This window comes from Mustela nivalis, assembly GCF_964662115.1.
Source record: "Mustela nivalis genome assembly, chromosome: 18".
Taxonomy (NCBI): domain Eukaryota; kingdom Metazoa; phylum Chordata; class Mammalia; order Carnivora; family Mustelidae; genus Mustela; species Mustela nivalis.
Window position 1 is genome coordinate 1,915,667 of NC_139037.1, and position 24,688 is coordinate 1,940,354.

At 56.7% G+C, this 24,688-nt stretch overlaps 1 protein-coding gene across 2 annotated transcripts in view; it reads left to right on the forward strand.

The window, feature by feature from the left end:
* Positions 1-24,688, forward strand: part of ZCCHC14 (zinc finger CCHC-type containing 14) — a 55,216-nt gene that overhangs the window by 21,844 nt on the left and 8,684 nt on the right. Inside the window, exons 2-8 of one of the 2 annotated variants that reach the window (XM_082711601.1) lie at positions 343-466; positions 10,144-10,217; positions 18,051-18,122; positions 20,769-20,878; positions 21,523-21,617; positions 21,698-21,752; positions 22,646-22,925. In XM_082711601.1, the coding sequence (XP_082567727.1) occupies positions 343-466; positions 10,144-10,217; positions 18,051-18,122; positions 20,769-20,878; positions 21,523-21,617; positions 21,698-21,752; positions 22,646-22,925 (810 nt within the window). The remainder of the gene's footprint in view (positions 1-342; positions 467-10,143; positions 10,218-18,050; positions 18,123-20,768; positions 20,879-21,522; positions 21,618-21,697; positions 21,753-22,645; positions 22,926-24,688) is intronic. The other variant, XM_082711602.1, reaches the window with a different exon arrangement.

Here is a 24,688-nt window from a genome sequence, read left to right on the forward strand (position 1 = left end):
GGAGTGTGAGACTCCACCTGCCCCGAGCGGGCGCGCGAGGCAGCGGCACGGCCCCGCGGCGACGGGCTCTCCGCCTGGCTCGCTGTAAATCTCAGCGGTGAGCAGGAGACGGTGACGTTGTTGTCTTCAGCAGGGAGTGCTAATTGTTACATTGTCGTGTCAGGGAACGGTTATCGTGATGCTATCGTGTGAGTGGCATTTTATAGAAAAAGTTTTTATGTAAAATTGTTATATGCATGTTTTACGTGAAAATGGAAACTGTCAGAAGCCTCTTACTCCCAGGAATGCAATCATTGCACATGGACCGGATGGAAGAAAATAGGAGTTTCCTTGTCCTTCCAGGTGACGCCAAGAACCGAGGCCCCGATGGGCAGCGCGGGCGCCAGCCTGGAGAGCGCGCTCCACACGTCGGTCCACTGCACGGAGGACTCGCCGCCCAAGAGGACTGTGGGGAAACACGCCAAAGGTGAGCGCGTCGGTGTGAGGGCTCTGGGGGAGGAGGTGCACCGGGCCGGGGAGCACAGATGTTTGTGATGCTCTTTGGTTAAAGACTTGGAGAGCTTTCCTCAGCCGCAGTGTTTTTTTGTCAGGTTTCTCTACGTGGTGCACATAATATGTGAACATTCCTCTGCTGTGAAAGTCCCAAATACGGGTGTTTTCTCGGGGGAAAAACGAAGGTTGTTACACTGTCCTCCCTGCCTCACACCACAGAACTCCTAGGTTCCAGAGCAGCACTGTTCTGCGGAACTTTCTGCGGAGACCCGGGACGTTCTTTCGCGGTACTGAGTCTGTTGCCGTCAGCCACATGTGCCTTTTGAGCACTTGAAATGTGCCTCATGCAACCAGGGACCTGGCATTTTATCTGTATTTCCTTTCCAGTGGCAGCGCGATAGCTCTGCGTGGGTCAGGGCCACCCTCCCGGGCAGCGCGGCTCTGGGGATGACCGAGGGCATATGTCACACGAGGCTGAGTCTCCTTGGTTCCTGGGCTGGTGGGACAGTCACAGCGTCTCACTTACCATACAGTGTAGGCTGAGTGTCAGTGACGCGTGGGGCTCGTGAGGGCCGAGGTGGCCCCACCTGGGCCCTGGGATCAGGAGGCCTGGGGCACTGGAGGCCACTCACTCCCACCCTCCCTGGCCTCTGTTCTCCGTTTGTCCGTGTCTTGGGCACAGTGTGCCTCACGGGTGCCTCATTAATGCTTCGTTTTCAACATAAAGCCCCACTGTGACGAGATCACAGAGCCGGACGTCCCTGCCTCAGGTCCCGGTTAGCCTCCGCACTGCTGCCCTGTGCCCGTGTGAGGAAGCCCGCGCTGGAAACTGAAACCGAGTCCTTGTAGCTCAGCTCCGGGGTGGGGACGCCGTTGAGAGGACGCCCTCCCGGGTGGGTAGTTGTCACGCAGGCTTGGGGACTCTTCTCCCCCGACATTGCTCTTGTCCTTCTCCCTTAGACACGTCGCCCTGGGGCACAGTGTCCTTTGTCCCTCGACTGTCCAGCATGGGACCTGCATCCTCTTCGTGTCGGGGGAAAGGCTTCCTCTTCCGCACAGTGCTTTTTCCTTGAGACATAATTACCAGGACCCCCTCATTCTGTCTTCTAAATATAAGCGCAAGATGCGGGACTGTTCCCTCGGTCCTTCCCCTGTCCGCGGGCCGTGGGACGAGAGCCCGTGGGTGAGCCGGGTTGGCAGCAGCTGCGGCGAACCGAGCCTGGCGGGTCAGGGTTGTGAGTTGTCCTCCGTATTCTCCATGGAGTGGTTCTAAGTAAGAAGTTTCTTCTGCTCGGAATTTGGCGAGCACGTGAGGTTGGTTTTCTTAGTCACGCTTCTCGTGGTGCTCTGCCGGGCCTGGGCGGTCGCTCTTGGCAAAGCCTGAAGTCACTGCGAGTGTTATTCCTTTAGAGTTTTCTTGCTGTCTTTTCTGTATTCCACTTGGGGTTTGATTTTTCCCTGCTTCTTTGGAAGTCCTCAGCGAAGAGAGAGGTTGGACCGAGGTGTGAAAGTTCAGGGGACAGCACCGAGACCCCCGGAGTCTGACTGCTCTCGCCGGGTGCCGCTCAAGGCGGCGGTCGCCCTTCCCTGTGCTCTTCACTGTGCGGAGTTTCAAGCACGGGGGTAGAGGGACGAGGACAGTAGTTGCCAGCGTGCGGCTTCAGTAGCAGGTGTGGGCCAGCAGGCAGCACCGCCTGCCCTCGGAGAGCTCAGAGCTTCCCCCAGGTATCGCGGCCCACTTCGCAGACGCGCAGGGGACGCCGGTCACGAGCAAGACGGGGTCGAAGCCACTTCCGGTGACGCTGTCCGCGCAAGGAGTGGTGGGAGGGGTCCTGTAGCTGGGCTTTTGGGTCGGAGGAGGTATGTTTCCGAATTACCCCCGTGCGAGACTGAGTATGGCAGGAAGCGTAATGACGCCGCAGACCACTCTCCAGACCTCTGTCATTCCTAGCACTTCGGGATTCCTAGGAGCTTTTGTGTATGTAGGTTATACCTGTAGGTGTCTATCATATGAGGAGTTAAAGCTGGGATTTTTTTTCCCTAAATAAATGCTTTTTGTTGGGTGCCGTTGTGGTTTTGTGTTGGTCGTGTAGCAGCGTTGAGACACAGGGTAACATCAGGTCTTGTCCACCACGGAGAATTGGAGTAGGGGTTCTGGTAAGAGGCGTGGCAGTAAAACCTGGCTTCTAGACTAGTGGTTGGCTGCCTTCCTGGGGCAGCACCGGAGACCGAAGGTGCGTTTGCAGTGGAAGCGTTTGGGTAACTTTGTCCATTCACTCTTTCAACATTTTATTAAGACTTTGAAACCTACAGTAAAGTTCAGAGGATTTTACAGTGAACCCCTGTCTTCCGGATCCCATGATTTCATTGTATTTTACCTGCTTCTTCCCTTAGCTGTCTCTCCATTCATGAAGACTTTGCCTTTTTTTTTTTTTTTTTTCTTAAGACATTGCATTTTTTGGTCCATTTTAAAGTAAGTTGTCCTGTAGCCTTTTTTGCTATTTGCTTGCACCATTACTTTTTTGAAGACTGGTTGTTTGCAGCCTTCCTCAGCCAACAAGCTTCATCTGAAGGGCAGAACAAAGTTGTTTGAGTGATGGTTCTTTGTCCCCTGAAGACAGGGTGACTTGGAGAGGAGCAGCCCAGCTGACCATCCCACAATGGCTTCTTTCAAAAGCAGCTCTGTCCGTGTCTCCGTCGAGGAAGCATCCAGAGATGCGCATCTGTAACTTTTCAGGCCTTACCTTGAACTCCCAGCTGACCGCTTGATGAGGGGCACAAGAACTTGCCGTCTGCTCAGGGCTGTACCGAGGCCAGTGCGTGCTCACCAGCAAGGTCAAGGCTTTTAGCCTCTTGATAATCCGTGGATGGCTGGAAATCAGCTGCGGCAGGAGTATTTATACCTTGGAAGTGGGTACAGGCCGCAGACGAGGTGCTGTCCCACAGCCGGCCGTGACGCATTGTGCAGAGGTCCCCTGCAGTGGCCCCGCCCCCCTGCCTGTCCTGTCTGCTGCGGTTGTGTCCCTGCTGTGTGTGCCTGCAGTGCAGCACCCGCTGGGGGCTCTGGGAGGAACAGGTGGTGCTCTGAGACCTGTGAGCCCCGCACCCCAACTCTAGCGCCCTCCTCTCTCTGGCGGTCATGAGAGGTCACGACAGGTCAGCCTTCGTCTTCGCTTGGCTGACTTTCCCCCCCCCCACCACTACCACTCTGTCCTCTCTTGGTTTCTTTCCATTTTGAAACCACGGACCATTGTGCCTCCAGAAGCGCTGGGGCGGCCTGCTCTGTTGCTCCCCTGGTAGCGCACATGCTGGTTCTCCTGCCTCTTCGTCTGCTCGTTTCCTGCGAAATCCCCTCTGTCTGCGCCGAAACGCCGGTGCGGTCAGGGCTCCTTGCCGGCGCGCACTCACACTCTGTTCGAGTGTCTTCTGTGCCGCTGATGACTTTGAGATCGGAGCGATCTGTCAAAGACGGAGCGATCTCTGTCCCTTGCCCGGACTCCAAATCCCTGTGAATATTTCCATCAAGGTGGCCCGCTGGCGCTTCTGCCCATGTGTCCAGAATGGACCCATCCCTCCCGTAGTTTCCAGTATATGCGATTGTTGCCGACCTTCAGGCGTTGGGAGCCGCACCTGCAGGGCCACCCCAGCTCGCTGCCCCACACGAGCAGACGCGTCCTCAGAGCCCCGGCAGGTCTGGCTCTGCGGGCCGTTGCTGCGGCTGCCATCCTGATTCAGGCCTCCGGCCCCTCTGCCACCTGTGGGTTCTCCTGTCCACTCCGTCCCCTAGCAGGGACCTGCACTACAGCTGGACCACAGTGTCCTTACATAGGAAGCTTGTCACAGGGCTCCCCGCACTGAACAGCATGAGGTGCCCCTCCGTGTGTGTGTGCACCTCGTTGGTGTCACACAGGCCCGTGAAGTAGGGACCAGTCTTCCTTTTGTTCAGGGATCCAGTAACTGCCCAAGGTCACTAAGCTGGAAGGTGTCTCGTCTCTAACAGAACCCATCTGACAGCAGAGCCCACGTGCTCACCTTGACCTGCCTGGAGGAGGCCTGCTGTGGGGTTTGTGGTCTGGCCTCCTCCTGTCCTCGTGTCCCTGCTCTGGGCTCTTGTCACTCCTCGGAATTGGTGGCTCTAGCCGTGAACAAACTTCCTTAGACGCCCTGCGCTGTCCTGCCTGGGCCTTGATCACCACATCCCTCTGCCCGCATGGGCTCTTCCCTTTGAAGTCCAGCTCACATGTCACTGCTGTGAACTTTCTAAGTTTTGTGTCACTTTTGGTTAGTGCTGTCCCTAGCACATACTAATGTTGAATAAAATGTTTGCCCTAATATTTAAATAAGTGAAAACTCCTTGGGCCCTTAGGTTCAAGTGCCGTATCGCTAACCCTTCAAGTAGAAGATGCGTGTGTTCGTTTCCTGTCGTGCTGCTTGACGCGTGCCTTGTGTCAGCGTCACGTTTTCCAGATCACGCAATGCACTACTCGGGTTCCTGTTTATGTTTTTGGAGAATTCACAAGCCAATCAATGCAATGTAGCTAGATGATTAAAAAAAGTCAAAAACAAATCAGGGAAATCTTAAATAAAAGGTGATGGGTCTTGGGAAGGTAGCGGAGAGGAGGCAGCGCAGGCTGATCGGCAAGTAGCGGAGGCTCCGGTTTTAGCAGGAGCTGAAAAGCCGCTTCTGAAAATGACCCCCACTAACCCGGACAATCAGATGGAAGGGAGACGCCCGTCGGTATTTGAGGAACATTATTACTCAGCTGAGACTTTTAAGAATATAGTTTTACAGTTTTTAGATGAAAACTAGATCTTAGTTAAAAATTTAAGCAGGAAGCATCTTTTTTTTTTAAAGACTGTATTTATTAGGGGTGCCTGGGTGGCTCAGTGGGTTAAGCCACTGCCTTCGGCTCAGGTCATGATCCCAGGGTCCTGGGATCAAGCCCCGCATCGGGCTCTCTGCTCAGCGGGGAGCCTGCTTCCTCCTCTCTCTCTCTCTCTGCCTGCCTCTCTGCCTTCTTGTGATCTCTGTCAAGTAAATAAATAAAATCTTAAAAAAAAAAAAAAAAAGACCGTGTTTATTAGCACACAAGCAGGGGAGCGGCAGGCGTAGGGAGCGGGCAAGGCTAGCTCCTGCTGAGCGAGGATCCCAGTGCAGGAAGCAGTCCCAGGACTCTGGGATCGTGACCTGAGCTGAAGGCAGAGGCTTAACCCACTGAGCCACCCCGGCGCCCCTAAGCAGGAAGCATCTTAAATTATTCTGATTCCGTTTCTTTAAGTAAGAAGACGTTGAATCCTTCTGTGTAAGACTCGGGAGAAGGTAGAGTTTGTGCGGGGGCTGGTCTTGCATCTTCTCCCGCAGTCCTGACTGTGATGGCTTGTAGCGTCGTCTGGGTAGGTTTTGAAGTGGTTTCCTATGTGGGGCACATTGAAATTAAACTGTTCGACAGAAGATTTACTTGATGGAAACCAAGTAAAGGATCCATGGCAGGAAAGTGTCAGCAACTCCGTTTTTTCCAGAAGAGTGGAGGGTAGAAAGGAAGATGTTTCAGAGGAGTGACTCGTTCGTGGAACACATTGAAACTGTTATCTATAGGTGTCTGAGATCAACATGTCAGTGACTTCACAGCTTTTGTAAATCACTTGAAGATGCTTGGGGTGACCTTTAGAGCAGTCTGGACTGGGAACTCCCAGGACTGCAATCACAAGAGTGTTTCTGGTCCTGGTTTTGTCGCTGCTGGCTGAGAGAACTTTGGGTCTGGCTCAGCCCGAAACCATCTGCGACTTTTTACCAGCCCCCTCCCCCATTCAGATGCACAGTCCTGTTTCAGGATGTTTCGAACCCCTGGCTTGGACCGCTCGAGCAATGCCCGTGTCCTTCCTTCCCACGCAAATTCCCTCCTGCCTTTTCCAATTACATCAGCACGCTGGTTTTTGAAATTAGGTATTGATCCAATTATAAAAGTGGTCGTTGGGTGGAATTAGATGTTTTATTGAAGGCCGTGCGGTCTGACTTGCAGGACCGGAGGCGGATTGCTGGCGTGTGCCGTGCATGAGAGAAGAGTGAAGCTGAAACAAACGGTCTTGAAAGGAGACCGCCCGTCCGCTTTGCTCTCTCAGTTCAGCACGAGCGAGCAGGCCGGCCTGGACTCGGCTGCCCTTGCCTGGGCCCTATCAGTCCTTGAAAGACGTGCCTGCGTGCAGTCCAGACCCTCGCCTGTTTGCCCCACACAGGAGCCCCCCTGCCTGCTCCACCTTCCCAGTGCGCCTCTGGCTGCGGCCCGTCTCTCGGGGAGTCTCCGTGCGCCGTGCGAATCCCCGTCCCTGCCCTGTGGGTCGATTTCCGGCCCCCGCACCTGCCGTGGCCGCTTGCACTCTTCAGAAAATCACGAGACTTCTCTGTGCCAGGTGGATGGCCCTCTGAGGGACTGACCGGCGCAGCGTGAGGCAGGGCTCACTGTCCTTCAGGAGAGAAGGGGGTCATGAGCAGATGTTTGCGTGCATATGGGAACAGGTGCCCTTTAAAATCATGGAACTGCATGATGGGAATTTGGGATAAACTACTCGTACTTCCACCACCACGCACAGTGATTCTTGTCAGCTTTGGTAACTTATTTTTCAACTTTCTTTTGTATTTTAAATGACTCTAGCCATGTCACACATACGCTTTGTAATTTCTTAATTAATATTACAAGCTCTTTCATGTTTTTGTTCTTTTTTTTTTTTTTTTTAAGATTTTATTTATGTATCTGACAGGCAGAGATCACACGTAGGCAGAGACGCAGGCAGAGAGAGGGGGAAGCAGGCTCCCCGCTGAGCAGAGAGCCCGATGCGGGGCTCGATCCCAGGACCCTGAGATCATGACCTGAGCCGAAGGCACAGTCTTTAACCCACTGAGCCACCCAGGTGCCCCCATGTTTTTGTTCTTGAAATCGTGGTCTTTAACGTGAGCTCTAGAATCGAGAAGTGGCTTCACCATCTTTGAAGCCTAATGACAGGCCCCACAGCTCCACACTAGCCACTCTTGCCCCCGCATACACTGCAGGGCCCGTGCGACCACACGTGCCTCCACGGGGACAAGTCCCCTGCGGGCGGAAGAGCAGAGCCCCCCGCGGTGCCTGGCACCCGAGCCATACACACAGCCCACAGGTGGGGTGGTGGCGCCGGCCCATTGTGTGGCTCGCTTCGGTCACCGTCCTGGCCAGGCCTCCCAGACTGGAGCCGTGGAGTTCAGATGCCTGGGTTCCTTGCAGACGGCTGAATACGTTCATCTGTTTCCATACTCTCCTGTCCGAAGATGAGTCACTTCCGCCTTCAGTCCAGTTGGGGTTTTCTCTCTTGACTTTTTTTTCATAAACCCTAATATTATCCCGTCCTGGGACATTTAGGTTCACATCGCTGTCTCGTGCCAGGGAAAATGCTGACGACATTTTTCTGTGTTCGTTGACTTCATATATTCTGTTGTTAATAAAAAGGGGAAGATCTGGATTAGAGTGATGTTGCTGTGGGTCAGTTTTAAAAAAATACGGATTGGGAAAACATAAAAGCTATTTATTTGCTGACAGTCTGATGGAGGAAGCCAGACAGGAACAGCGAGTGGTTTCACTGAGTGAAAACAGGGAGGTGTGCAACCTCGAAATGTGTGTTCTTTGTTTTTCCAGAAAGGAAACAAACACCTTTTTTTTTTTTTCTTAAGAGTAATTCCTTCCTGTAAGGTGCTATTTTAAGCTTAAAATACTTAAAACCGAGTGGGTTCTTGTATCTCCCAGGATGCATATTGACCTCGATGCGACTTTACAGAGTTAGGGAGACCTAGGAGAGAAGAGTTTAGCAGGTAAAGGGTCTTCTCCAAAACAGCCAGTAACCTCTGTGCGTGCAAGGACCCATCTGTCACGGTCGCCGCTCTGTTCCCAGCCCCAGGAATTTGACCTTGTGCACAGTGGGAATCTGATAGGACATGTCGGTGAGCAAACAACTGTTGGTTTTAGACAAAGATTGCACATTTTTCCGCACAGGTCCAGATAGTGAATATTTTTGGCTTTGGGAGGCATGGGGTTTCTGGCACAGCAGCCGGGCTCTGCTGTCACGGGCGGACGGCAGCCGCTGACGATACGTAAACAAATGGTGCGGTCGTGCGCCAGCAGAGCCGTGTACACAGACAGGCCCAGGGCAGCCTCCCGTCTGCCAGCGCCGCTTCGCCTGCGCTGTCCAGGGGAAGTCTCGCCGGTGATGGAATGTTCCATGTCTGCTGCGCGGCACGGTGGCCACTGGCCACATCTGGCTGTGGAGCACTTAGGCTGAGAGAAGCACAACCCGAGAATTAGATTTTTAATTCTGTTCGGTTGTAATTAATACACGCATAAAGAGTCACGTGTGGTTAGCAGCAGCAGTGTTGGGCATGGCAGGGTTAGAACCTTCCCTGGAGCGCGTTGCCCAGAGCTGTCTGTCGTTCTGGGAGTTGTGTACACAGTAGGGAATAAAGAGTTCTGTGGCCCAAAAAACTGGTGAATAAGAACAGACTTGTGTCTTCAGGACTGCAGGAGCCTCTAGGATTCCGTTGTGCCCAGTCTCCCAGGAAGTCTTGGGATTTTGCCTCTGAGCTGCTTGACAGTGAGGCTTTCGAGGCGTGTCCTTGAATGCCGTAGAGCGCCGGCATTCTCGGGGAAGACCTTGGGAGACGCTGGCCTGGCAGGCCGGGATGCCAGCTGTCTGCAGGACATGGAGCTTCATGGTTTCAGGGGTCCTGCTGGGTGCTTGGACAGTTAGATTTGGAAGGTCCGTGGGACTCTCTGTAGTCCGTGGCCCAGGGTTATCTGGGACCGGGAGCACTGACATGGAGCAGGACGTGTGTCACATGCATGTTCTGAAGCGCCTGGTCTGTGGTGGGCTGTCCTCCGTGGCCGCACGGGGTGACTCGACTGCCCATGTCCACAGACAGTGTAGACGCGGCGGGAATCCATTCCCTTAGCACGTGAGAGACGTTGTCATAACGTGCACACCTCAGTGTGGCTGGGCAGCTGGGAGCCCGCACCACCTTTGTAAGGGGCTGTTCTCTGTTCAACGGGAGTTTGTGCTCAGGCGTTTGCGCTTTCACCCCGATCTAAGTGCCGGAGAACTTGTTCGCACCCTCCGAGAAGTTCTGAGGGGCTGCCGGAGGCGGCCGGGTCGATGCTGGCGGTGGTTCACGTCCGCCGGCACCAGTGCCCCCTGCCGCCGCTGCCTTGCGGGCTGCCTGCACAGTTATGGGACGGTGACGCCATCGCTGGGGACAGGAAGCTCCCCCGAGATGCTGTGCGGGGCAGTTTTGGTGAAGTTGGAGCAGATCCCCTGGTCTGCCCTCATCGCCGGGGTCTGTGCCGCAGCGCTGCTGTCCCCTCCTGCTCTCTTTCCAAGGACGCTGCTCTTCCTTCTCTGTGATTTCTTTTGATGCCCAACCCGTTGTCCCTGCCACTCCCATCCCTGCAAGTGACGACCGTCTGCTTCCCTCTCCAGCCGCCCCCAGCGAGCCTCGGCAGAGGAGAGCCAGCGGCGCCGGCGTCCGAAGCCTCGTTTTGAAAATTGCTAAAATGTCAAATGCTAACGAATGTGTACTTCAAGGTTTGATTTCATTTTTATAATCTTGTTTGTTGTTGTTGTTGTTTTCTTTTACAGTGAATGTCGAAAAGATAGACCTGAAGGGGTTATCACACACAAAAAATGACAGAAATGTTGAATGTTCCTTTGAGGTAAGATGCCAAGTTTTTTTTCCCTTTTCTCCTCTAAGGGGCAGGAAGGAAACATTTGCTCTGAGCAGACACTTAGAATGGTCTGAGTGGAAGGCAGGCCGTCTTGCCGAGCCAGTGCCCGTGCCCGTGCCGGGGGCGCAGAAAGCCGGGCCTGGGTCCCGAGCGAGCCACCTCCCACCTGTGTGCTGAGGGGTGTCTGCACTCGTGTGTTCAGCTGCCGCTGGCTGGTCACCAGAGTTGGCTGACGCAAAGACACTGCCTGACAATTGAGACACACTGTGATTTTGGATTGGAGGTCCGCAGGAAGCGTGGCTTGTCGGCCTCACAGGGGGCCGGGAGCTAGGCTCTGTGGCGTCCTTGGGGGCCCGGGCTCCCCGCCGTTGAGTGCTTTGACACCCCTGGGGTGTGTGCCCTCAGCTTCATGGTCCAGGGGAGCAGCCAGGGTGCTGGTCTTCACGTTTGAATTCCAGGTAGCAAGACACAGGATGAAGAGGAGGGAAAACTTTACTTATTCTTTTAAGAGAGAAAAAAGCGGCCACTAGACATTTCCACTTATGTTTTGTTGACCAAAACTTAGTTTCTTGATTCTACTTAGCTGCGGAGGGAGCTGGAAAATGTATCCTGGCTGACCATCCCCCGGGTTCTGTTCCACGGCTGTCCCGTGGCGTGAGGCTGTCCTTTGTGCGCCGGCCTGAACCCTGAGTGATAAGGAGCACTGCTTCCTGCGCTCCCAGGGAGGGTTCTCAGGAATCAGCTTCTGGTTCGTACCTAGTGTCCGTGGTCCGATCCCGTGTGTGGTTCACTGACTTTCCAAATGTATGGCTGCATCAAAATACTTCAAGTACTTTTGCCACCGAAAGGATAACCTCTTCATTTGATTCCTGAGGGGGACCGCGTTGTGAGAAGCCCTGTTCACTGTGCCTGTGTCTTCAGAATGTACGGGAAAGCTTGCAGGCTGTCGAAACTTGGGACCAGCACCCAGGTCTCAGCACCTGGAGAACCTTGGATTCCTGATATCTTCAAGGCCTCAGAGGGGTGGAAGCCTTGTGGGTATCCGGGACCCCGAGCATATTGGTCCCCTCCGCCACGCTCTGCATCTCATGTCCGGGCCTCCCCTCGCGTCACCACCTCCACAGGCCTGAGCCGTTCTGGGGGCTGGGCCCCACTCAGCCCGTCTGGTCTTGCCGGGCTTTGACCCGGCCCCGTCTGTGGGCCCACAGTCTGGGCTTGTACAATGTGAGATGTGGTGACTGTGGCTAATGTGACTACCTTGTAGCTTCTCTTTGAAGATGTGAGCTTTGGCAGGATAGACGCTTGGTCTCTTGTGGTCTCTCATGCCTCTTAGGAGGAGATGAAGTTATGGTCAGGAATGGGGAGACAGCAGGCTGATGAGAACGGGGCATGGTGCCCTGAGTCCTCGGCAAAAGGAGCCTGGAGCCCTGAGCTTGCAGCGCCAGACTCAGGAGTGTGGCCTGGTGTCAACGCTGTCACCCGGGGGGGAGGTGTGTGGTTGAAGACCCTTCTGCCCCGGCAGGTGAGCCAGCGTGTTCTGAGACTTAAAGCCAAAGCTTCGGTTATCTGCAGATCTTACTTTTCTTGAAGCGATAACTGACAGAAGTATTCTCGTATTTAGGAAAGTGAGAATTCTTCTCTCCTCTAGAAGTCCAAACTTTTTTTCTTTTGGGGGTACTTTTCAAAAAGATTTTGCTTATTTATTTGAGAGAGCAAATGAGTGGGAGGAGGGGCAGAGGGAGAGAGAGAGGGAATCTCAAGCAGACCGTGCGCTCAGCACGGAGCCAGGCCTGGGGCTCAGCCACTGAGATGGTGGCCTGAGCTGAAATCAAGAGTCGGACACTCAACCGACTGAGCCACCCAGGTGCCCTTTGGAGTACTAACTCGATGTGCCCACGGGGATTCCCAGCCCAAACTGAGTTTTTGTTGAATGGTAACTCCAGGCACAAAGGAAAGATAGGATCAGCGTTAAAAAGATTGTTACTTTGTTATTACAGTAGTAACACTGTTCATTTACGCAGCTGAAACTGTGTGCTTGTTTTGTGCGGGGCTGGTGGGAAGCTGCTTGTGGCTGTAGTACAGGGGTCAGGCTGGGGACTCCTGTCACGCAAGGAAGGGAGACTCCTCGGGGCTGTGCACCTTCGGGAGTGTAAGTGCGGGTGGCCCGCCAAGTGCTGCCAGCGCCACGCTCCGGAGAGAGCACAGCGGCGAGCCCACCCTTCTCCCCCACCTGCTGTCGTCTGAAATGACTCCTCTTAAAAATAAGCCCCAGTAGGATTTTTCTGTCTTAGAAATGAACAAGCTAGCCCTAAAATATATACGGAAGGAACGAGAGAGCAGTCGAAACAATTTTGAGAAGAAGGATTAAGTTGGAGGCTGCCCATTGCCTGTCTTGGAGACTCGCCATCAGACTCCGGGGACACTGGTGTGTCGGGTCACCGTGAGCATGGGCCACCTGTGAGCGGGTTGGAGAGAGTCCAGAGTTAGACTCACAGGTCAATGGCCGACTGATGTGCACGCGGTTCAAGGAAGAAAGGACAGTCTTTTCAACAAATGGCTCCGGAACCCTTGACCAGACCTCTCACCTCACGTAGTAAACTAAGTCAGAACTGATCATAGTGCGAAATGTGCAACCCAAGACGATGAAAGTTCTGGAAGAAAGCACGCAAGACTGTGGCTCGGCAGAGGTCCCTTTGCTCCAGTACCCAGAGCATGACCCACGAAGAGCAACAGGAACACGCGAGCTTTGATCAAGTGTCAGACTTGCTCCTCTAAAGGCCGGGACATGGCCGAGCAGGGTGCCGTCTGGGAGGTATTTGCACATTTTGTGCTCGACAATTTTCATCCCAAACGAAGAACTCTGACCCCTTGGTAATGAGAGAGCAACCAGGTAAAAAATGAGCCGAAGATTTGACCGACACCTTAGCAGAGAGTGTTCAGAGGGTGCCTTCCCACCCGAGCGGATGTTGGGCCCCCCTCGCCAGCAGCAGGATGACCGTGAGAGGCACAGGGGGACGCCACAGCGTGCCTGCGGGATGGCCGAGCTGGGGACCCTGGGCCGGCGGGCTGCTGGCGGGGGTGCGCGTGGCCAAGCTGGGCCCTCTCCAGCGGCCGACGCTGTGCTCTGGCTGCGGCCTCGTTGCAGAGCTGTCTGGGAGTTTTATAAAAAGCTAAACGTTTCCCTGAAGTATGTCCCATTAGTCCCACCAGCAGGTACTGATGCACTGGGTCACACAGAGACTTGTGTGCGACCGTTCACACCACTTGAATGTGGACCACCCTGAGTGGCCGTCCTCAGGAGAACGGATCAGCGCGGCGGTTCCAGAAATACCGCGGAGGGACCGCCCGGAGCGGAGAGCTCTGAGCCAGTGTTACACGAGCAGTGTGGAGAAAACTCAGATGATTACAGACACTGTGTGAAAAAACCAGACCTTTTGCCAAAAAAATGTATGGTGTGGGCCCATTTACATAAAACTAGGAAAGGCAGACTGTGTCCAGCGACAGAAGGCACACAGTGGCTTCCTGGGGGTGTGGGACACGATTGTGGCATTGATGGGAGTGGTGGTTTCCTGGACACAGACACAGGCCTAGACTTAGCACTCTGTGCCCTTTAGGTGGGTGTGGTTTATGGTCTGTTATCAATCAGTAAAATTAAAAAAAAAATAGTTACCTGAGGATTAAGCCTTGCCTTTTGTCCACAGAATCCCAACAAATGAACATTATATAAGTTGTCCTTTAAGGGAGGTGTCTTTTCTATGTGGAAATAAACAGCTACCCTTCCAGGACCGGAGCCATCAAACGCCATTCTGGGCCGCGGTGGGACGGCCGTGCTGGCTACGGACGGAGACTCAGAGAAACCGTGCCTGCCGGCTTCCCGGGCTCCGGGGGGCCCGGTGGCCTCTGCCCACCTTCCTCAGGCCCGTTTATCTCTAGTTCCCCTCCTTATGGACCAGTGTTTTCCAGGATACAAATGAGAGGCTTCTCGTAGCGGAAGGAGATGCTCTGCTGCGCTGGCAGGTACCGCACACGGGCGTCCGCGCTTCCGCTCACTTCCGTGCGGTTGGTGGGTTTTCACGGGCATTGGAGCTGCTCCTTCTTGGCTCCTGAGGGGTCAGATCTCAGCGTGCCAGGAGCCCAAACGCAAAGTCTGCGCGTACAGACATGCGTGGGGAATGTCCACGTTTTACCTGTTTTCCCATATTCACTGTTGAAGAACTGGAAACCGTTGAAAAAAAAAAACTTTAATAAAAAGATTTCTCGTTCCAAGTGAAGGACAGAGAGGGAAAAGACCATAAGATGAGTGCAGACCTTGCGGCGCCTCCTAGCCTGCAGCGTGTCGGCAGCGCCGAAGGAACGGTCGACCCGGCTGACGAGAAGCTTTCTTTCCTAAGAGCCCACGCATTCATGTTTCCTTTAGTGCTCTGTCTTTTCCTTGAAAGATTTATTTTTCTTTTCAAGATAATCTTATGTGCTCTGAGTATCTTACTGCCATTAGCAGAGAGGAGTCCTTTTCACCAGCTGTTCTCGCAGAGTTCAGAGCCCGGTAATCCTGCGAACGTGGCCTTGAGCAGCTGGCAAGTGTCGGGACGCGCACTCCGGCGGCTCTGCGGTGCGGCTCTGTGGTGTCCGCGTGCTGTGGGAGAATTGCTGATCCCGGAGCCGCGAGGTGCGCGCTCGGGCTTTCCCTCCAGTCGTCTCTTTGTGTTTGCCGGTTTGTTTCTTGCTTGGGAACAAGTACTTAAAAAGGACTTTGCTCCAAAAGTCCTATGATGATCTGCGAATCCCCCATCTTGTGCTCTGACAGGCCCGGAGCCCTGTTGGCTCCGTCTCAGAGCTATGGTTCTGCTGCCACGTGCTCCGATGGTCCTTGGTGAGCCCCAGATCTGCCCCTCATCCCCACCCATGTGACCCGCCCCTCCTTACAGGCACCATCCTCTGTTCTCAGGTCTTCTGTCATCCTCTGTTTGGTAGCTGCTTGGAAAGGGCACTGGGGAGGGTCCGCCTGTGAGGCCTTCCCTGTGTGCCTGTGCCTCCTACCTCGCCCTCCCCGAGTGTGACCGAGAGCACCGGCGGAGCTGGGCGCCGCTCTTCCTCGGGGGCCGAGAGCTCTGCTGGCTTCCCGCCTACTGATCCTGAGCTCAGGCACTCGTGCCCGTTTCCTCGGCCCTGGGTGTTTGCGTGCCGCTCACCCGTGCTTGGCTGCAGGTCTGTCTCCGTCACTGTGCTGGGACTCGGTGGGCCCTTTTAACCTGAAAGCTCACATCTGTAATCAAGGGTCCCGATTCGAATCCTCCTCTTTGATTTCCTCTGCGCTGTGTCTCTTGTCCTTGCTTTGGGACTCCTGCTCTCTGCGTACTGGGTCTCACGCCTGGTCCTTTGTTTGATTTCTTTCTCTGTTTTCTTCCCCTTTGATGTTCTGATCTACTCGATGGAGGACTCTGTTATCTCCCCCCTTTGTCAGTGGGATTTTTCACTCCTGTCCTGGTTTTGATTTCAAAGAATACTTGTTCTCTGACAATTCTTTCCTCGTAGCATCCTGTTCTTGGGGATGGTTTTCTTCTCTTAGATCCCTGAGAATATGAACGATAGCTCTGAGTGTTCTAAAACGCTTTTCTTCTCCCCCCAGCGTCTGTGTTTCTGCCTGGCTGCCTTGAGCTCTCCGCGCCTGGTGCTGGGTTTTCAGGCGCTGGGCTGCCGGCTCACGGCCCAGGTGCGGCAGGAGCCGTGGGCCGCCGGGCCTCTGGCCGGGCTTCTCCCCATGTGGCGAGAGCATTCTGCTCCGCACGCCCGAGTCGGGTGCCGGTGGGGACGTGGGGGATGGAGCTGACCAGTGAGTCAGAGGACTGAGATGTAGCGTGCTGTAGTCCTGGGTGTCTGTCTGGGGTACATTTTGATTTTTGCGTATATTTAGGGCATTTATGGTCCGGCTTAGTGAGGCTGTGTAGCTGTTGGAACAGGTACAAAGGACAGGAGGCCACCGCGCCGTCACGCGTCGGGCCAGTGTCTCCTTGGTGGCATATAACGTAACGGGGTGGCCTCCGTTTGGTGCCGCCTTGGTGGTGATGGGCCGTGTGGGCAGCATGTGGCTCTAAGTTCCGTGCCCCCCCCGGGGCCTGTGCCCCCCTCTGGGGTGGAGGCCTGGCCTGGCGGTGAGGCTGAAGGTGAGCGTGAAGGAAGCCTGCGTCCACTGCGGAGCCCGGCGGTGCCGTGGGCGGCCCACAAGTGAGCCTGTGCTCGGTCTGCCCTGGACCGGAGCTCCCGCGCCTCTGCGGGGGAAGCGTAAGGTGTCAGGAGCTGACGGCCTGCGGCAGCGGCACCTGCGGGAAGCACGTCATCGGGGAGGCGCGGGTCTGTGTCCGCGTGACCCGACGTGTCCGTGCTGCGCGTGTCGCTGGGGCATTGGATGTTGTGTGTTGGGCTTCACGCCGCATTCGTGCCCTGTGAATGTGGACAGCGAGAGAATCGGGTTTGCTCTTGGTGTGAGAGTCACCAGGAAAGGGGGTCCTGCAGCACGTTCTGCACTGTGACCAACCAGGACGTCGCCTGTGCTTTGGGGCCGACGTGGGAGGGCCACGGAGTTTCCGCCTCTGTCCTCAGATGGAGCTGCTGGTTCATTGGGTGGCAGCTTGCCCCACACAAGCAGGTGGGGGTCTGCAACTTGGTGCAGGTCCCTCCGCGCGGCGAGGAACGCGGGCGCCTGCCTCGTCAGGGAGCCCCGGGCGCCGCACCCCTTTCTCCCCGGTCTGTGAGTCCCCGGAGTCCGAGGAGACGGCCCTCTTCGCGGTTGTTCTATGGTGCACCCACTGTGGGGAAGGAAGGGTCGTGTGGGCTTCCGCAAGGGAAGGGGGGCGAGCGGTCCGGCGGCAGCCGCAGTGGGCTGCTGGTCAGAAGGCGCAGGCGGGGGCGGGCGCAGGGGGTCTTCGAGACCAGCACGCCGCATCAGCTGCATCGCTGAGAATACAGCGTTTTCTTTTTGGTCGTTTGACTTCCTGACTTGAAACCCTCCTGCAGCTTCTGGATCTGAGGGCCAAGTTCCTGCTTCATGGCCTCACCCTTCTTGTGGCCCTCCCCCCGCACCCCTGCTCACCCCTCGCTGGATTCCCTATTCCCAGCGCAGCTCCCCCCCTGCACCCGCGTCTCTGTGCTGCTCTCCCTCCTCCCCCACGGTCCCTAGCGCCCTGCCGTGGTCAGGAAGCACTGGAGAAGCACTGGGAAACCAGAGGGAGGAGACCTTCCCCTAGGACGCCTGCAGTCCACCTGGGGGACGGGCTGGGACACGGCGATGACACGAGGCTGCCCGCCTGCCCCATGCAGTGTGGACATGCGGCCGTGTGCGGCTCGGGTCTCGGGCACCTAGAGCTGTTTGCTGAGCCCTTCCCACTGCTCCGTCCCGGCCACCTCCCCCGGCGCCCCCGCTGCTCCCCGAGCGCTGACCACCCTCCGGCCCCCTGTTCTGTTGGGTTCCCGAGGGCGGGGCCTGGTCTCGTTTCCAGCTGCGAGGAGGTGCCCTTGAGGATGGTGCGCCTGGCACACACAAGCCGTCGTGATTGTCAGTGACTGTGTGCACCTCGGGGGGCCAGGCTCCGCTCGGGGCTGTTGGCCTGATTGCACAGAACAGGAAGTGACGCCGTCAAAGACCAGAGTGACGTGAACTTTCTTCTCATGCGTCGGGGGCTGAGTAACGACCCCGTTCAGCAGGTGCTCCCCGCGTGGGGCTCGCACGCTCACGGCACCTGTGCCCGCGAAGACTCCGCACAGGTGTGTTGTGAGGGACGTACGTGGCGTCTGTTTTTAAGGTTTGTTTGTTTGTTTGTTTTTAAGGTCTTGTGGTCTGATTCTTCAGTAACATCAGTAACCAAATCTCCCTCTGAAGTGACTGAATTTATTTCAAAGGTAAGGTGGTTCAGGGCTCCTCTGGAAACCCCAAAGGCTCTGTGTAATACCGCAGTGACCGGATGGCCTCCCTCAGCCGACAGAGTGGGTGGCGCGTGCGTGACCGCCCGGACAGGGCCCTCGGTGCCGCGGTCTGCACCCCTTGCCATTGCTGCCGGTGAGAAGCGGCAGGACGCTGAGGCCGGTGCAGGCGGCTGAGGGCGGTCGGCCTCGGTTACCCTGCGGACACGGGTGGAGTCCGTTCCCGGCGCCATCTCTTGTCCATACGATTCGTTCTCAGGTTGCTTCTGCAAGTGCCATCCAAGCGCAAGCTTCCGCTGCTCGGTAGATGCAGACCCCGGCCTCCCCGCACAGGCACGTGCGTGGGCACCTCCACGGCTCACACGTGTCTGCCGCCCGCTAGCCGGGCTGTCGCGGTGAACCGCGTCTTGAGCGTCTTTGTCAGTCCTCTGTGTCTCATAGGGTGACGTGCTGAAAGTGTCTCCAACACGAGTGTCGGTCTCTGCGCTAGGGTCAGGACGCCGGCCGGTGGAGGGTCCGGTTGGCAGACCGTGCCTTGAGGGCTTGGGCAGGAGTCGTTTGCTGTCGCCTGTCCTCTGGCCTGTCAGCCGCGCTCTCTGGAATGACTGACCCCGCGCTGGCACTCGCAGTTCCCTCTGTGACACTGAGAACGTGGGGTGTCCTCCCTGCGCGCCTCTCCACCTGTGGAGCGTCCACGGCTCCGGGCTGCGCTGGCGCTGGCGGGAACACGGAGCCCCCCGGGCTCTGACGGTGCGTCGCGCTCCCCTGGCTTTGCCCTCTCTGAGCTTCCGGAGAATCTGGTTCCTGGTCTCTTGTCGTTTCAGAGAACTCTGCCCGTGGGCTCCTCAGACGCCTCCATCCGCCTCTCGTCCTGGGACTTGAGCTCTCTTCGCACCTTTGACGTTGTTCACAGCTCTCGGTGCCCTTTCGTGTTTCTGGTTCTTTCCGCTGTGTGTTCTGGTCAGACGATTTCCACTGCCCTGCTCTCGGGCTCCCTGACGTCCAGCCCGCGGCTCTGCCCGGGCTCATGGTTGTGTGCTGAGTTCTTCATCTCTGGGACGGTGGTTTCTGTTTTTCCTCGGTTTTCCACTGGACACGTCGTCCAGCAGAGTTTGCTCTCTCTGCTGAGGTTTCCATTCGTTGTCCTGCGTGTTGTCCGTTTTTTCACGGAACCCTTCAGTGCGCGAGTCGCGGTCGCTGACCGTCCCGGCCTGGGGGTGCCCGCAGGCAGTCACCTCCGAGCCGGCCGCTGGTGATATTCGTCACAATGCTTTTCATTCCCTCTTATTTTTTTCTGCAACGTGTAATTTTTGATGGATTAGACATCATGTTTAGAAAACACAGAGGCGGGGGGAAAGGGTACCTCTGTCCGGAAAAGGGCGTGCTGCCGCCTTTCCCAGCCCCCAGTGGGGTTCTTGATTCGGTCTGGTCAGCGCTGGGGCTGGGGCTGGGTTTTGTCGCTGCTACAGTTATGTCCACACACACCACCCCCCGGCCCTTGGAGGTTTCAGCTTCCTCTGGTTGACGGTAGCAGGTACCTTGAGCCTGGGGAGAAGGGCCTGCAGTGTCAGAAGTTCCTCTTGGGGGTCCGGCCTCACCTTGGCCCTCAGCTGTTTTGTGTCCATGGCCTGGAGGGGCTCTCCTTGTTCTGTGGGGAGACGGCAGTCACTTACTGCCTCGTGATAGACTGGTGCTGGGGCTGAGACGCTCTCCATCCTCCTGGTCCAGGCTCAGTCCCGGGCACAGGGCGCTTGGGCTTCTCTGCCCCTTTCTTCGCCAGCAGCAGCTGGCCTCCTCTTCGTACTGAGGCCGTACCCTCAGCCCAACAGGGCTTTTGCCCTTTCTTCGGGGCCGGCGGGCCGGCTTGTTCCTTCCCCCAGAAGCAGGGCATCTTTGCCCATGGCCTGGTGCCGGGAGGACCCCCTCCCCACCCCTGCCGCACGGAGGCAGGACAGGAGAGCTTTTGGCTCATCTCCAGAAATGGAGGGTTTGCTTGGGCCCTGGGAGCAGGAGCAGTCCTGTTCCTCCCCGGCTTACGGGCTTCCGTCTTGCATTTAGAGAAGGCTCCAGGGAAGGCGTAGGTCAGGCACCCAGGAGCAGCCAGCCGCCACCCCTGCTGCCTTGGAGGCTCTCTCCAGTCTCCTGTGGAAGTGGGCCTGGGAAGGAGGGCACGCTCCCCTGCATCTGGGGCTCTTGGCTGACCGACATCTGGCCTTGCTCAGCCCGTGGGAACTGTCTGTCTTCTGACCTCTTTGCCTGCTGGCTTGGCTGCACCTCTTCCTCGTGTTGCGCCACAGCAGACAGGGTCATGGTCTTGTCTCTCCGTGGCGGGGCAGGTCCCTCTCGGAGTTCCACTCACGTGGTGGCCTTGCGGCGGCGTGTCGGTGGGCCCACGGATAGGTACGGTCGTGTCGTCTGTGGAGGTTTTTACAGATGCCTTGGGGGGCGTGATGTTCTTTTGTGGCTTTCCACGTCCTCAGTGGAGGTGGAGCCCGGACGGCTGAGAGCAGGGCGGGTTGTAGCGTCCCGCAGGTGTCCGTACCTTGGCGCCTGCCGTCTCTCAACCGGAAGAGGCCCGTGTCAGGTGAATTTTGACGACGTCCCGTGCTTTTCCATCTGTTTCAGTTACCCCAGCTGCACCCCGAGGACAACCTGGACAAGTTCACTCCTTGCTTAGCCGGCCCGGATTCCTTTTACGTCGAGCGAAACCACGTGGATCTGGAAGCGGACCTGAGGTGAGGCCACCTGCACTTGCCCGTGGGGTGACGTGGGGCGGGCCGGAGCGGGGCTGCACACCTGAGCTGCCTGGTCATGCCAGCAGTCTGGGTCCCGGAGGTGTCCCTCGGGGTTTCCCTCACTTACGGAGAGCCTGGTGGAGCTGCCGCACAGGCAGGGCCCTGAGGACGCGCGTGGAGCTGCCCAGCGCACTCCTGCTCCCTGTGGTCCTGACCGTCGGAGGGAGTCGAGTGCAGTCACTGTCTCTGTTCTGCCCTGGAGACTTGAGGCTGCTGCGGGACAGCAGTGGGGCCTGGTGGAGTCCCCTAAGCCCATGCCTCCTGGCCGTGGAGCACACTGTGGACAGGGCCAGCCTGCTTCCTGGGTCTGGGCCCCGCGTCCCAGCCCCAGTGACGCACGCAGGTGCAGCCTGGCGGCGCACGCCGCGGGACACAGCCACGGGCCGACCCTGCCCTCGTGCCAGCGCACCGCCCCCGGCCGCCGTGCGGTGTGCGTCGGGGATCGGAGCAGGGAGGACGCCCGGGGCTCCCAGTCACTGTGCTCTCCCGCGCGGCGTCCCGTCGCTGAAATCAGACTCGGGCTCCCGGTTCGTTTTCGGTAACAGCGATTCTAATGCCCACAAACCCCTTTGTTTCATTTTTAGGTATTTGGCTTCATTACCTCCTCACGTGCTAAAAAACGAGCAGGTCAGGAAATTCTTCAGCTCTCCGTCTCCCACCCAACAGCTTCAAAGTCCAAGTGAGTGTGCGACGGGGTGACGTGAAGATGGAAACCTCTTGATTTCCTGCATATGTGATGGCCTTTATCTCGACTTGCAGGTGCCGGCACCCCTTCCCTCTCTAAAGTGGGCACCGTGCTGGGCGCGTCCGGAAGGTGAGGCGCCTGTGGCAGCTGCATGTCTCAGTCCGCGGAGAGATGGCTTGTCACTGCGTGGCGATGATTGTTTGTACAGTGAGGCCGTCCTTGCTCTTAGTCTTGATACTGTCGTGAGGGCAGTGGGACGGACACTCCAGTTGATGATCTCTCTGTGTAAAGAAAGTGGTTCTCTGAGCCCCCGGAGTTGGAAGTCCCCAGGACTCTTATCGCAAAAGCCAATTTCCGGGTCCTGCACACCCTAGAAAACCAGAATTTCAGAGACTCTTCATTTTTATAGGCTCCCAGGGAGCAATTGTGCCCATGAAGTGGCAGGGCCACTGCTCCAGGGGTCCTCCGTCAGCAGGAGGCCTGACGGTGACAGTGGCGGTGCTCAGGTGACAGGCTGCCGTTGCCGTGGGCCGGCCTCGCAGAGAGTGACGCGTGCGCACGCACTCTTGAACACGGGGGCTTCCAGAGGGCTGCCTTTTCTCCTCACCGCGGCCTGCGGTCTCCCGGGTACACTGTGAATGTGGGGGTGTGCAGTCTGGGCTGGAAGGGCCGAGGGCAGAAAGCAGGACGGCGAGCGCTCCTTCCAGTCCGCTGCTGGGACGTGCACTCGTGCAAACGTTAAAGGGTCAGCGGTCAGGTGCAGTTAGGATTCTCAGTATCCTGCTCAGACAGAGTAACAGACCGGGCAGCTCGGTCCAGAGTCCGGTGGTGACACAGTGGCACACGTCCCCACATACAAACACATGCACACCTGCAGGGGATGGTGTTGGGGGCAGTGGCAGGAAAGGACAAAGGTGCCGCAGTGGGCGTGGCCTCGGGTACGGCCCAGCACAGGGAGCCCACTCCGCCCGTGTGTGGGGGGCTGCAGTCCTGGGAAGACCACCTGTCTGCTGTCCCCACAGGCCTGTGTGCGGCGTGGCCGGCGTCCCCTCGTCTCAGAGCAGTACGCAGCACCACCTGCAGCATGCGGCCAGCGCGGCCGCCTTGCCCCACTGCTCCCACACGGGGGGTGCGGGCTCGGCGCTGGCCTACCGGGCCCAGATGGACTCCTCGCCTGCCATCCTGATGCCCTCCGGGCTGCAGCCCCCTCAGACCCAGGAGCAGAACGGAATCCTGGACTGGCTTCGGAAGCTGCGCCTGCACAAGTACTATCCCGTCTTTAAGCAGCTTACCATGGAGAAGGTATGTGCGTGAGTGCGTGGGCTACAGAGGCGGCGTCTGCACTGCCCCTGATGGGGAATTACCGCCGCCTGGTATTCAATGCCTGTATGTGTGCCCCGAGTCCTGCATGCCCACCGGGGCTGGGGGGTGGCCCTGGGTGTGCATTGGAAGTCCTCTTGCTGCTGAGGCGAGGACTCCAGCCGGATGGGTTGTGAACAGCTTTGTTCTTGTTTTTTTGTAAGAGAGGCTGGGGTCTTCGTGTGATAGGTACTCTGAGTGATAGGAAGGCCACTGTGTCTCCAGCAGCCGTTCCCATAGACTTGGCGAGCTCCAGGCACACGCACCCTGTTAGATGCCCTCTGCCTGGGTCGTGCGTGTGCGGGACCGCGGTGCCCGAAGGGCCTGCTGTGCCCGGCACCCAGGTGCTTGCCTCCAGAGAAGCTGCTTTTGGTGATCAACTGATTGACGGTCACACAGCTCCAAGGAATAGATGAGTTTTATATGTCTTTGAAGCAGTCCTACAAAGATTTTTTTTCTTTTTTTAAGAGATGGGGGCAGGGGGCGGGGCAGAGGGAAACAGACTCCCTGCTGAGCGCGGGACCTGATCCAAGGACTTGGAGATCACCTGTGCTGAAATCAAGAGCTTAACTCACTGAGCTACCAGGCGCCCTGGAAATTATTTTTTACAACAGAGTTCTAATGAGCATTTTTTTGTTGTTAAAGAAAATTCTGGAATTTCTGAAGTCTTGGCGTCACTGAGCAAACGGAGTTTGACCCATGGCCCTGTTTGAGCTCTGATGCCCCTGCTGGACACAGTCCCTTGGTGCTTCTATCTCTGTGAAAATCTTTGTCTGAAAATCTGCAGTTGAACCTGGAAGTCAAGCTTTTAGAACAAAATAGGCAGCTTCTAAGTACATTTGTAATACTCTTGGCTTAAGAATCCTAAGAAAACAACAGATACTGCTTTAATGGAATGTGGGAGTTGAACATTAGCCGTAAAAAGCGCGGTGTGAGCTGTGGTGAGAACCGGAGTGTACTGTTGGCTTCGTAGAAGACGCGCGGGTCAGTCGCCCGTTCAGTCCCGGCGGCTCCGGCGCTTCCCGACCACTTGCTTCCCAGCTGAGTTGCTTTGCCCGTGAAATGAGGGTGATTTTCACACACAAGAGCTGTTGGGGCTCCCCTGTTCACAGGAGGATAAATGGCTCGCGCCTGAGGGGCTGGGTCCCTGGACAGGAGAGGTGCACCCCCACGGATGCAGGAACTGCGAGACGTTTTCTTGAGTCCCCCGCACAGCGCGGCCCTTCCTGCTGCCCTGTCTTCTTCAGGCCGCGTGCGGAGGGCCCAGGGGACAAGGCCTCTGAGCCTCATATGCAAAGGGAGCGTTCCGTATTTTGAACAAGGGACACCATGTCTTTAGCAGTGGACTGTTGTGGTGTTCCCATGGCCTTTTTTTTCTCCTAAAGATTTTTTTTTTTTAAGATTTTATTTATTTGACAGAGATCACAAGTAGGCAGAGAGGCAGGCAGAGAGAGGGGGAAGCAGGCTCCCTGCTAAGCAGAGAGCCCGATGTGGGGCTCAATCCCAGGACCCTGAGATCATGACCTGAGCTGAAGGCAGCGGCTGTGACCCACTGAGCCACCCAGCTGCTCCTCTCCTAAAGATTTTATTTATGCATTTCACAGAGAGGGTGAGCAGGAGAGAGATCAAACACAAGCAGGGGGAGCGGGAGAGGGAGAAGCAGGCTCCCCTGAGCAGGGAGCCCGAAGCGGGACTCAATCCCTGCC